Raw genomic sequence first — 14,310 nt, 5'->3', positions numbered from 1 at the left:
GTTCTTCTTGTGATCTAAATTGACTTTATTGGTTGAAATGGTTCTTTGTAAAACATACAGTTTAAAATAAATTGGCCCTAAGAATGCAAATACAACTAACAATTCGACATACAATAGAAATTCAGATGACAAATATAATATATCGAAAATGCTCAAGATATTGAATTTATTTGCCCAGAACTGTGATGGTCACTACAACGACATAGACTATATTGATTCAACACGTTTCCTTCTTCAATAGTTTGTAAAATACAGCCAGACAGAAAACTCTCTGATTTGTACATTGATTGTGTTCAATTCACCAGAAGCAAATGAAGCAATATAGCTATTATATGTCCATGTGTTATTATTTTCACATTAACTACTCTACTTACCCTAAATAGATTAAAATATATTTTAGAAGACAATTATTACAAATTTACTGTTTCTACCTGCTTTTTTAAAATTATAATTATACTATGAAGATTTCCCCCACGACCGACGTTTATGTAACCCCATGAACCATTGTCAATTAAAGCCCATAAATACACACCGCATAATTTTATCATACGTATATCCGTGTTGAAAAATCTACCGATGTGGATAAGTGACGTTTATCACCAAAGTCATAATGTTGAAGGGTATGTTATCAGTATAATATGACAAATAACACAATTGGCAACATTGGTTATGTCCAGCTGCATGGCCAGTCTCCTCTACTGTAGGCTACAGGTTAATTTAAGTGGTTCAGTATTTTTTAGCTTCACCTTAGAGGAAATCATTATCACCGCTTACATCAGAAGAGAGCAGGTCACCGAACACTCCAATTCTCTCCATTATCAAGATGATCAGAAAATTGTGCAAAGTTTTTGAAGTTTTTCTTTTCTTTTGGACAACAGGCTGTCTCTTTTCACAACGGGTGGTGAGTTTAGAACTTTGATATTTTAATACTTTGTTATTACCTCTCAGCATTATTTAATTCAATTAGCTTCACTTGTTATTTAGCTGCAGTTAATTTTAAAGCCTCAGTCACCATGGTAGAGTATTCCAATTTATGTAAGTAACTTTTGCCCTTCCTAGCAGTAAAAAAAACAAAGTTGTTGTATTTCTAATAAAAACTTCTTAGGTTTAAAAAGTTCTTAGTATTAATCTTTACACTGGAAAATAAATTCAGCAAAATTATTCTGGCCCATACTTTTTATTTTAAATGCAATATTACCTTGGTGAAAAAATATGAAAACTAGAAAAAATACAAGTAATTAATTAAATTTGTCAACAGTTTATTATCATTTTAAGGTAAATATGTCATTGATATTATATGTACATTTCATTGAATCCTTTCGATCAAAGTCAAACACTTTCATTTTATAGCAATTAATAGTGAATATTCTTTTCAACCATGCGTAAGAATCAATAGCAACTGTTAAAGAATGTAAGTTTCAAAGACTGAACGTTTATGTTTGTTTTTTGGCATAACTGAACACAAACAAAACTAATTTTCCTTCCGAGTGTAAATTCCACAATATTATTAAACCATCGCTTTGAAATAATTAGTTTTATTTAACAACTCCAAACAAGATGTCAGTGATTGAGTATTATTACATATAAAGAGCGAAACACTCAAACAAAAAACTTGATTTTACAATTGAAATATTGTAGTTTCTCAAATGTATGAAAATAAAAGTAAAAATCTACATAAAGTGACAATTGATCATAATTGTGCCAGTTTAAATAACTCAAAATAACGGATTAAAGGATAAGCTACCATTAAGTAGTATTAATTAAATTATTAATCGATTCATTCAAATCTGAAATACGTTTATATAACAACAATTTTTTTTATTGAAATATGCTGCCTTTTAAGATAACAATAAATAAAAGTCGGAAAAGTCAAAGAAGAACAACGTATTTTTGCATTTACAAGTAGTTTGTTTGAATTTTACCAAAGCATTTAATTTCCTTGTTACCAAATATTATATGTGTGGCGTCTTTATTCAAGTTTTTTTTTTCAAGTTTACAAAACTGACTTTCAATAAATCGTGTTTTCTCTCGAAATTGTAAAACATACTATTCGAAAATAATTTGGCCGTCATGTTTAGCGCTAACTGAAAATTCATTTCAAGCATATTTAAAAGAGAATAAAAAGTTTATAGGAAATCGTCTAACAAATCAAGCTATTGCATTCACCGATATATTAGTGGTATTCACACACAATTGTTTAAATGTTTTATTTATTATCATTTAAGATCGTGGAACTTAGCAAAATGATCATATGTTAAATTCTATCACTGGGCTCAAGCTGTAATTTCTATTCTACATAAATTTAATTAGTAAACGATTTAAGTCATTTAATTTTAGTAACAGCTTCCAGTTCCAAATAATATGCCAATGATCAAAAGCTATTTCATCTCATTATCTTACTATTGTGTTTCTTACCTCTTGCTTCACTTTCAAAATTTTCGAAACATCGGAATCTTAGATCCAAATTAAATTAGTAACGTTTACCTAGATCGGATAGTTAAAGTATTATGTACCTGCGTCAATTAATTCAAATTCACGTTTATATAACAATAATTTGTTTTAATGAAATATGCTGCCTTTTAAGATTACAATTGAAAACAAGTCTGAAAGTCAAACTAGGAACAAGGTTCCTTTGCATTTACAATTTTTGGGTTTAGAATATTATCAAAGCATTTAATTTCTGTGTTACCAAATTTTATATGTGTAGCGTCTTTATTATCAATTTTTTTACAAAACGGACTTTTACTAAATCGTGTTATATCTCCAAACTGTATTATGTCACTCTCTTTCTAAATTTGTTTGTTTAAACGATAAATCTTATCATAACATTTTGGCGCAACAACCTAGTCGATGAAAGTAATTTTGCCGTCATGTTTAGCGCTAACTGAAAATTTATTTCAAGCATATTTAAAAGAGGATACAAAAATGTAAAGTTTATAGAAAAGCCTGTAACAAATTATTTGAAAATAGCAAGCTATTGCATCCCACCGTATACATTAGTGTTATTTACACAACGTTTTCTAAATGTTTTATTTAATATAATTTCCGATCGTGGAGCTTAGCCAAAATAATCATATGTTGAATTATATCACTGACTCAAACTGTAATTTCTTTTCTACATAAATTTAATTAGTATACGCTTTAAGCCATGTAACTTTAGTAACAACTTCCAGTTCTAAATAATATGCCAATAATCAAAAGCTATCACATATCATCATCTAAATATTTTCTTTCTTACCTATTTCTTCACTTTCAAAATTTACGAAACAATGGAACCTTTAGAGCCAATCAAATTAGTGACGTTATACATAGACCTGCAAGTTTACGTAAGATATACCTGTGTCAAACTCTGATATTTCCAAATTTTCTATATCGGAATAAAAAGCTTATTTTAACTCTGTTTCTTTAAATCTAAATTTAATTGAAAGCAGTTTCTTGTTTTTAAAAAAGTTAAGCAATCCAATTTCGATATCCATTCTGAAAACCTGGATTTGGGATTTGGGAGGATATGATTCCTACAGAACATACACTTTTTCTCTACTTTTTTGTTTTATTTTGTTATAAAAATGTAAATATAATCTCTATTTGCTGGGATCAATAGTTTAGGTAAAAGTATTTTTTAATGGTTAGAGGAACAAACAATCAAGTCGCAAACAACATTTTGTAAGGACTAGAATTATATATATCATAAAATTATATTGAAAATAAACGGCATCTATCATACTCGTGCATTGTCCAAGTAGTGACAAATATTCTAAGGGGTTTTGTCTGATTATTTCAACTGTTATCTGTCGTAAATGTTGAAAAATTGCAAATCAGAATTTCTAATACACATCTAGAAAAAAGACGTGTTTCGTTAATTTAAATTCATTTTTACTTTCGGTTGCTTTTTCCGACGTCTATTCACTGATGTTTCACAATTATGAATTATGAATATTATCGCTCTGTAAAGATATGATTCGTAAATGATAACAATGTTACGGACACATGTAACGTTAAATGATACATTGAGAAAACCATCAGCATTTCCTCTTCATTGCTATTTTATAAGACGTAAGCATTTTTTCAGTAGTAAAAAAATAGACAAATGCGGTTTACCTTTAGTAATGTGACATACACCGTCTCCAGTAAATAATTTTTAATTTGTCTTAAACTTTTATAATTGTAATCATTATTGAATTGGAACTTCAAATGACGCAGTTCTTTCCAACCAAAATATAGTCTTGTGTTAACAAAATGATTTATCGATTCAAAGTAGGAAATAAACGCATTCAGAACTGCATTTGCTCTGTATTGTTAGAAGAGCATGATAACGGATCAACGTGTTATATAATATAAGTTTATTTAAACCTTTCAATCGGTCGAAATATTACACGAGCAAATTCTGTTTTACATCTCATGTTTTCTTGCCTAGGAGCCGACCCTGTAGTTACTGTTGTACCAGTATCCATAAGTTTCATTTAAATTCAAATTTATTGAGATTTTGCTGTACGGTCGTAAGTAATTTGCTGAAATATAACTATGAGGAGCATTCCGATGCCAGAAATTGTGAAGCTAACTTCAAGGACGAAAATATTTGACACTATATTAGTAATAACCCCTTTTCCATATTTTTGTATGCTTTTTTTTTAATCATGAAATAAATTCAAATCATTAAGTTTTCGCACTGCAGGAAATCGGTCGATGGTCATTTCATGAAACACATGTTAGAACACATCTTTTTTTTTTTTACTTTATGCTATTGTTGGAAATGTCTGCTTGCACCGTATAACACTAAATCAAAATATCTGGTAGAATTTTCCGACGTGCGAGTATTTTTTTTTTTTTAATCGATCTTTCACAGAGTGAAATCATTCACAAGTCTGGAACAGAATCGGGATATTATAATATTATAATAGTAATTATAACTCAAAATTAAAGTCCCTCCCCTCACCATGAAAGCAGAGATTTTGTTTGCAATGTATTTTACACCTCGTAACACAGAAAATTATCACCCAATTTTTGACAAGTCTCTGTTACAAAAATCTGCATCGGGAAATCCAGCTGATAGCTGTGTATGTTTTGTTATTTTTTTAAACAAAATTGTAGCCCCGTACTTTGGTATTAATTCATTGGTACTTATTTTAAAAACATTAAATAAATTTAGTTTTTATAAAATAAAGTCTTCTTTACTTTCGGGCATAGCGTATATGTTTGGTTAATGTTAAATTTACACCATTGCTGATAAAGTCTGCTTGAAACGTGTGGAAAATATCTTAGAAGCATCTGTTCCAATTTATTTCAATATTTCCTTACTGTAAATTTTTGCAAACTAAGATCTTATAGAATGACAAAACTCACTAGTTTGGAGCAAAATCAGGATATTCCCATCCAATCATTGTATACCAGGAAGGTATAATATTTTTTTCAAGAATTAGATTTTCCCGTTTGATTAGTTAACAACGTTTGAATCATCAACAAAAAGGGAACAAATTCCTAACTTCTTTGTCATGGTGATATCCTTGTTAGTGTAATTCTCAGATACAAAAGAAAAAAAAAACAGTAAATGACAGGATGTAGGATTCTCCCCGTCGCCCAGAAAATAATACTTCTTTTAATCTTTCTTGAAAAACATTTCTACCGCGGAAATGATGATGACTGTGTATCTTCAAATTGTTAACAAAATTTTATTTTAAATTAATACAGCTGAATATTTATTGGGAAAGAGATGAGAGTGTGTTTCTAGACCATGGTGGTTTAGTGACTAAATTGTGTCTCTAAGGCCATGGAGGTTTTGTTACTAAAGTCTGTCTCTAGGCAGTGGTGGTTATGTAACTAACTTGTGTCTCTAGGCCTTGGTGATTTGAAGCTAAAATATTTCTCTAAGTAGTTGTAGTTTGGTGACTAAGGTGATGAGAGCACGGGGGGCCACATACATCGAATATTATATACAAAATTGTCAACCCATTTCGCAACATGTTTGCTAATTTAGGGTTCTCGTTGTAATATTGATGTTATCTTAAACGTACTCTACGCAGCCGCCTGGTTCGCTTCTGATGAAGAATGTTACTTCGAAGAGCTCTTATTACAAATGCTCCAAGATACAGTAATATTTAATTGCTCACAGCTTAATAACTTTTGTGCCTTTCTTTATCTAATTGTGACTGCTATTTCAAAAAACACGATTTTTGAGAAATCTTTTGTCTTTTAAAAAAACAAGGAAATCTTGTCATTGACTATTCTTCCTTTAAATTAAAAATATTGTTTTTCGTGACTTTATCATTACTGCCAATACAAGTATTGTGATTTTGTTGTCACAACTTCCCCAGAGTGATTTTCGTAGCGCAATATGTTTGTTATATTTGTGCCAACCAGGAAATTATTGCTAAATGATACTTCGTTTATGTTAAAGAGGCACATATATATATATATCAAAGTACTAGATAGAATATCTACGTTAGGGTAATTGCCTTTTCCTAAACTTGTTCGTCTAATGGCTTTGTAACGCTTTCAACATAAATATGCGAAGTTGTGAATTCATTTGTTTATTTTACAAAACGTAACATATATCTAGGTTTATTAGGGTAATAGCAGTGTCGTTATATCGTCATTCGTTTCAAATGATATACTCTCCGTTAAGATTGTGTATTTGATATAAACAAACAAGCTTCAAAATTAGAGGTTAAATGGATAAGCATTTGTTAAACGAGTTTACAATTCGAAACAATAGCCTGATTAATTACATTGTTGCACTGGGAACTAGAAAGTTCCAACTCGTTCCATCAACCTACTCACCTCCCAGATTGTTTTCGCATGTAGCAATAAGTGGCGAGATTGGCACGACGGTATTGTCACCAAGCCAGCACCACCCCTCCCATGCACACACACACACACACAATTACCACACCCTGCACTGCAGCATATCAGTCATTTAAAATACTGAGTAAAGTATACATCACCTTAGTTACACCTGAATACGTAAATTTGCCAATTAACTGCGCTGTTATATTTTGTATTAATTTTTAACAGGATGCTCTACAGACAATCAATGACAACACTGGTGATACTAGTGTAGGTAAGTGAACTTGGCAGGCCTCTAATCTTATGTAAATGAGTTATCAAAATATGACGTCATGATTTAGTAACATAACAATTTTACGAATATGTGGATTAACGTTATAATTATGATGCTATTTCCTAATCAGTGGTTATTAAACGGTCAGTGATAATAGTTTAAGTAAGTTAACTTTGCAGTCCTTTAATGTTATGTAAGTGAAGTCTTCAGGTAAGACGTCATAATTAAATATCATTAGAATTGTTTGAATACATAGGTTTATGTTATATTTATGATGTTACTTCCTTAGCAATTATTATTAACATTCAGTGATCATTTCTTGTGAATGTTTTATACAAATTTACCTTTCGTTTTCTTTCGATTTCGAAAGATTTGTGTCCTTCAAATGATAAGTTGGATATCAGCTAGAGCAGGCAATACAGCGTGCTAAATACATTAATATTATAATACGCTAATATTTAGATTCATCGCATGCTAGTTAGACATAACAATTACATTTTATATAAACTTCACTGTTTATCAACTCTCAAAAGCAAACCAATTTACTTTCTTGGACGTACTAGGTTCGTCGTTTTTCTTCTACCAACAATCGAATTACCCGAGAGATTGCAGAGAAGTCCAGGAGCAATGTTCATCTCATAACTCTACTGGTGTCTTCATGATCAAACCAGATGGTTATCTAGAACCGTTTGAGGTTTACTGTGATAACGCAGACAGTTCTGGTGGATGGACGGTAGGTCTCTACAGTCGATTTACTTTTACATGTTTCTTTCTCTCTTATTCTGTTTCTCTTTCCCTCCCCCTTTTTATTTACCAATTTTTCCGTGTGATACCACAATATGTAGATGCGCATACATAATACACAGCATGCGTATCCTGATATTTAGCATTAAAGACTATCTTTGCCAAAAGAATGATTTCTAGTGACGTATATTCACAATACACACATTAATGACTTTGATATCATTTCCTAAATCATTTACACTGTTAGGTAATACAACGTCGCATTGACGGCTCCATCGACTTCAGTCGTGACTGGGACAGCTACAAGTCTGGCTTCGGCTTTTTATCTCAGGAATTCTGGCTCGGTAATGAGAGGCTTTCTTACTTGACCAATCAAAAGAAGTATCAATTGGTAATTGAGATGACATCATCACATGGTTCCTTAATCCGTGTTTCTTACGATAACTTCCGCATTAGTGATGAATTCAGCAACTTCAAGTTGTTCAGTCTCGGAAATTTTTCTGGAAGAACAGGTAAGTAATATCAACATTTCTGCTTAATATCCTTACTATTTGTTCCCCTTAGCCCAGTTATCGGGTCAGATGACCTTTAGTTCACCACAATTGGCAGCTTGAACTTCATATAGCTGTATCATGCGCGGATCCAGAAACCTGTGATGACCCCCACCCCCACCCCCTCCCCTTCAACGCAAACACAAACAACTGTAGTTATTGGCACATTCTTAACTAAAAGTCTAATATTAGACATAATTTATAGCCTAAATCGGCAATCTAAAGTCGAAACTTTTTTCTGGGAGAGCGACCGCAGATTCCTCTACATGGGAATCAGCTTTAACGACCCATGTGCCACACTGCCTTACTGTTTACTTCGTGGGTCTGCCCATGTTTACCCAATCATCAGTGTTACTTGTACCTTCCATTTGCTATTTGTATTACTATTATGTGAAACAGTAACTTAAGGAAATTACTTCTTCATTTTTAGGCTGACAACTAATGGATTCAGTTTTGTCAGGTAAACAGTTGCCACGTATGTTAAGAGCTTATCTAAGAACAATAACAATATATGATGATATCGCTAGAGATCATTTACACCTGGCCATGTGTTTGTTTTTCTGATGGAGTATGTTGTAATATTGACATTTGATACAAGTTTCACAGCATATTCATTGCAGTTAAAATACACAACGAAGTTTACATCATCAATATGTTTCAATTTTACCGACATATTTATTCCCGCAGACGTTATAACACTTTGTCCCTACAACATGGTCTATAGAAACTGCAGTAACTCCTGTCAGCGGACTTGTCGTGCTCCAGAAGTGTGTCAGGATGGGGTCTGTAATGATGCCGAAGCCTGTGTTTGTTCCGATGGATACTTCATGAAGGGATCAGACTGTGTACCTCAAGAACAGTGTGGATGTTACGAATCAGAGGGACAAACAGTTATTCCAGTAAGTTGTTTGTTTTTCATTTGATTTGTAAACTTTTAGGCAGTCAAATCTGGAGCTATATGTCAAAGAATATTCACTATGACAGTTTCCAACAACTATTCTGCAAACAACAGCATTGTTTAAGCTTTCTCCATATAACCAGTCAGTCACTGAAAATATTATCTTTTATAATGAATGCAATATAAGTTCAATAAAATTCCAATATATGAATTATTTTTGAGTCCATTCAACTAAGCAGTTATAGGAATACCTGCCAAATTATAGTTTACTCCGCGTAGGGAATTTTAGTGCTTACAAAGGGACATTACAATACAGAACAGTATTTACCATGGATGATAAGAAAAACAACATCAGGGTTAAATATAATCTGTAAACATTAAAGTAAAGAATAATTTTGTGTTTCAGGAAGGTGGCTCTTACGTGAACCCTGGATGTACAAGAAAAGGTGTTTGTACCAACGGGCAGATCACATGGGATGAAGAATATGCATGCCATCCTAAAGATTGTCAGGAAATTTACGAGGATGGATCCGTGGATAACGATATATACAGAATCAAACCAACTGGGTGGACCGGCGAGGCCTTTGAGGTTTACTGCAACATGTCTGACGGAGGAGGATGGACGGTAAGTCATTCCATTGATCATAACCGCATTGATCACACTTAATCGGTAATACACTGTATTAAACTACACTTTAGATATTGAACCACGATGAACACACAATACTACACTACATTGTTCTGTAACAAACACAATCAATACCCTAGCTGCACGTAAGAAAATACAATGCATTACATTGCACTACAAAGCACTGTTGTGCACACAAGTACAACAGTCATAGAATATACCTTCTGGTCGATTGTAGTAGAATAGACAAACAAAATCACAAACCAGTGTAGTGACCGTTATTGATACAAGGCTATAAATAAAAATGGATATTCGTTCTTAATGAATTCACTTTAAACCACAGTTACCATATATCAAAATAACCCTGTTCCATTCTATATCGAATATAAAACGACCAGTAAAATATGCAAATATAATATATTCTTATAGTGAACAAATACTGAACTGTATTTTCCTTCAGGAAAAATATCCACACTGAAGCCATTACTATGTATCTGCTCTCTCACGATTTAAAGATCCCTTTCAAGCGAATTGTCATTTTGTCATACTCTCATTACAGGCTAATATCTGCAGTAGAACGAACGATCTATGTAATGGAAATAAATTAAATAAAAATGTTTTAAAGAGGTTTTTCTTTATCAGTTCCTTCAAATTCGTTTAAGTCTACGATATTCAACTCTAATGTTTCTAAGAATGTTGACAATTTAGTTAATCGCTTGCTATATTTGATCATGACAAAAGTATTCCTCTTATTCACACTTTTAAACAAAGGTTTTTCAGCGTCGTGTGGATGGAACCGAGGATTTCTACCTCGGATGGGACAGCTACAAAGAAGGTTTTGGAGAATTAGACCACGAGTTTTGGCTTGGAAATGATAAGCTTTCTAACTTGACCAATCAAAAGAGATATGAAATTAGGATCGATCTGGTGAACAGAGATGGTACTCCATACTATGCCAAGTTTGACAACTTCCGGATTAATGACGAAAGCGACAAATATCGGTTATCTCAACTTGGAACCTACAGTGGAACAGCGGGTTTGTTACAATTTAGTTGGTTACATACACATCATTTAGATATTTGAACAATTCTAAAACTATAAATGCTTCTACGGTCTGTACGTAGTTAAATGTTCTTTATTATGTGTTATCTTGGGAATATATTATAAGGTTTCCTACATATATTTGACCGAAGACTTACATAAATAAATGATTTGCAGTGATAATGCAATAATATATTAACACGATGACGAGTGGATGGATTGATTTATCCGTATTTCTCTTCTTGAGATTTGTATCCTTCCTTTCATAAATAAGTAAAACAAAGACACTAATTAGATTACCTAATCCATTAAACATCAACAGCAAAGTGAATCATTCTCATACCATGTTCTTGTCCACTTTCAGACCTACACATAGAAACCTCTGTTATACACTGACCTATGCACACACGTCCACGCAAAAATCATGCAATATGTATACAATACTTTTTTTCGAATATACAATTGCACAAAATTAAAATTAGCATCATTTAACTGTATCAGAAGGGCAAAACCAAGTTTCAGGCCACAATGTTTGCTTTTGAGTCATTTACTTGCAACAATGATGCCGTATTAGTTAACATACTTTACTGCGGTTTATTTCATTGAAAACAGTATGAACGCTTTTGATACACCTTATTATACGTCATGTTTTGTATTTTATTTTATATATTTTGTTCTTAGATATTACAGCATATGTGATTCAGCAGTACCGAAATATAATTGTGGTATAAAATTTAAAAAAAAAGATAACATTTAATTTGCAATAAGTGGAATAATGAACCATAAACGATAATTCTTAATGAAACTCTTAATAAATTAAACTCTCATTTCAAGCTAATCAATATGTCTGTATTTCAGTGACATTAGATAGAATGTTTATATATCTGTTCTTCGTTCTTCTTTGCAGACTCTCGCAGCAACCCTGATGGTTATGCTCTTCGATATCACCTCAACTACCAGTTCAGTACCAAGGACAGTGACAACGATGTTTATAGTTCTAACTGTGCTGTTAATTATCACGGTGCCTGGTGGTACAAGAGTTGTCATTATTCCAACCTCAATGGAAACTACCATGCCAGCCGAGGTAGTTATAGCAGTCCTTATTGGTATTACTTACCCGGCAGTTATTTCAACATCAAATATACAGAAATGAAGATTCGTCCCTTTTAGCAGAGAGTACGAGGGATTTCTAGACAAAAATGCGTATACAAATATTTCAGCAGATCGAAGTTGTTTCCTTTTCTTCAATAAGTATATAGAAATCATCTTACTTGAAATATGGATAGAAAAATCACGTGACTGATATTGAAGAAAAGTACATCGACGTCACAATAAAGTACAGGAAAACAATGAAAATACTCCAGTGATGACGTTAATGTATATCAAGATATATCAACGCAATGCACCGTAGTAATGGACATGTTTCTTGTTCTATTATCAATGTTTGCTCATTTAAAAGAAATATAACGTTGAATATTCTAAACAATAAATTGAAATTACAACCTTGAGAAAAATAAACACTTCTTTTCTCATATTTACCAAGTTATTTATTTCAAATCCTAATTACACTGGATGATGGATAAAGCCCGGTGTGACCTGAAAATGACAGAAACGAGCAAGGTATCCGTATGGTTTTAGCACCCACCCAAACCACCCAACCCACCCCCTCACACACCGACACTGCCACTTAACAACTTGATTTAAATATTGTGTTCTTCGAAACATCGTGTGACAATTTTATTTCATAACATTTTGTGTAGCATTTGTAATAACACAATTTGTTACGTGATAATGGCCTAAATACTGACAGTAGAAATTGTTACTCTCCTTGTGTCATCTTGGAACGTTTAAATCGTTGGTTTCAGAAAATACGGAACCGTAGAAGTGTCGTTTTAATATTAAGAACTCTTTGTTAATATTCTGTTGCATTGCAATTTCAACACTATGGTTACTTGTATTAACAGTTTTCAATGAAAAAAATCAACATTGTGGTGCAAATTAATTATATATCAAATGGTATCAATTTAGTAACCATTTCAGCAATCTGCAGGAAAATCATACATAGATTAATTTAATTTCATGAGCCTAGTCAATTGAAACTTTTGCAACGTAATAATTTATTGAGTTTGCATCAGATTGTAAACAATTCAAATTTTGTTTATTTTGCCAATCTTATTTTATTTTCCCAATATTATGCCAATCTTAAACAGAAAAATTAGCTGTTTTCCCCATAAGGAAACTGTTTGTGCGTTACAATACACAACGTCTACTTCTTTCAATATATTTACATCAAATTACCGTCCGAATCTCACACAGCTAAAACGCGAATGAATCGATTCTCTCTGAACATTCCATTAGACCTGCTGGTAACGTTAACATTGACCATTGTGACACGTGCCCTAGATATGCGTCGTGCCGTGGTGTACTCATTTTGCGACCCAAATAAAGATGTGATTATTTACTGGCCTATGAAGGAAATCCGAGTACCGTTTATGCCTAATTAAGGACAAACATGTTTTAAACTTAATTGTTTAAATCTCTCCTCTTTAAAAACGAAGGAATGAGAAGAAGGAAAGTAGGGGATGAGGTAGGGGGAGAGACAGAAACGAAGAGGGATGGGAGGGTTGAACCACTCAAGGCAATGATAACGGGGCATCAACAAGAATAATAACTCAGTTTAGAGCTTGATAGATAGACATCACTTTTTCTCAATGACATATTATTATATATCCCAGTAAGCTTCGTGTTGCAATTCAACATCGACTCTTTGAAACAGATTTGTTTTCATTCAATGTGTAAGTCTCCCAAGGGAAGGTAATGATGACGTCAGCAAGGGTTTGGGTAAGGGCTTTCCTAACAGTTACGTTACCATTGGTTACGGATGTTGCCAGGATACATTCGCATGTTATGAAGTTTACGTCAATGAAGGCAGGCAAGGTAACAAATGTATTGCTCATCAAAGGGTTCGTTGATGGTGACCAATAACATCGAAAGAAACAGACGACACAGCGTCCATGCACATGAGAATTGGTGAACCAGAGAAAACAAGAAGAAGCCTTGGCAAGACGTTTTAGCTAAACCCATCTTGTATAGTGTCATTACTTATTATTCCCTTAATCGGACTAAGGTTACTTTGAATACTTAAGCAACGGAACAGGCTCTCTTGCAACATGAGGACAATAAATTAGTTTTTACATTCTTTGTTTTATGGGGTTTTCTTAACTCTCCGATTTCCTTTTCCATTATGTCTCTTGCATATAATATCCCCACAGGTATTTCAGAGTCGGGTTGATGGGGCTGTGAACTTTTACCGCAATTTGAATGAGTATAAGCATGGGTTCGGTTTCTTACAAAGAGAGTTATGGCTCGGAAACGACAACATTGCTTACATTAC

The 14,310-nt window shown here is 32.9% G+C and overlaps 2 protein-coding genes across 2 annotated transcripts in view; one reads left to right on the top strand and one right to left on the bottom strand.

Moving 5' to 3' along the window:
* Positions 1–14,310, bottom strand: part of LOC139974541 (fibrinogen-like protein A) — a 49,214-nt gene that overhangs the window by 16,303 nt on the left and 18,601 nt on the right. The window lies entirely within an intron of this gene.
* Positions 745–12,434, top strand: LOC139974534 (uncharacterized). Its single transcript, XM_071981745.1, has 8 exons — positions 745–901; positions 7,009–7,054; positions 7,618–7,787; positions 8,046–8,310; positions 9,037–9,248; positions 9,654–9,872; positions 10,647–10,911; positions 11,824–12,434. The coding sequence occupies exons 1-8, from the start codon at positions 824–826 to the stop codon at positions 12,084–12,086; spliced, it is 1,518 nt and encodes a 505-aa protein (XP_071837846.1). The 5' UTR covers positions 745–823; the 3' UTR covers positions 12,087–12,434.

This window comes from Apostichopus japonicus, chromosome 9 (genome assembly GCF_037975245.1).
Source record: "Apostichopus japonicus isolate 1M-3 chromosome 9, ASM3797524v1, whole genome shotgun sequence".
NCBI lineage: Eukaryota > Metazoa > Echinodermata > Holothuroidea > Aspidochirotida > Stichopodidae > Apostichopus > Apostichopus japonicus.
The sequence above is the reverse complement of the archived record's forward strand: the minus strand, read 5'-3'. Positions and strand labels throughout refer to the sequence as shown.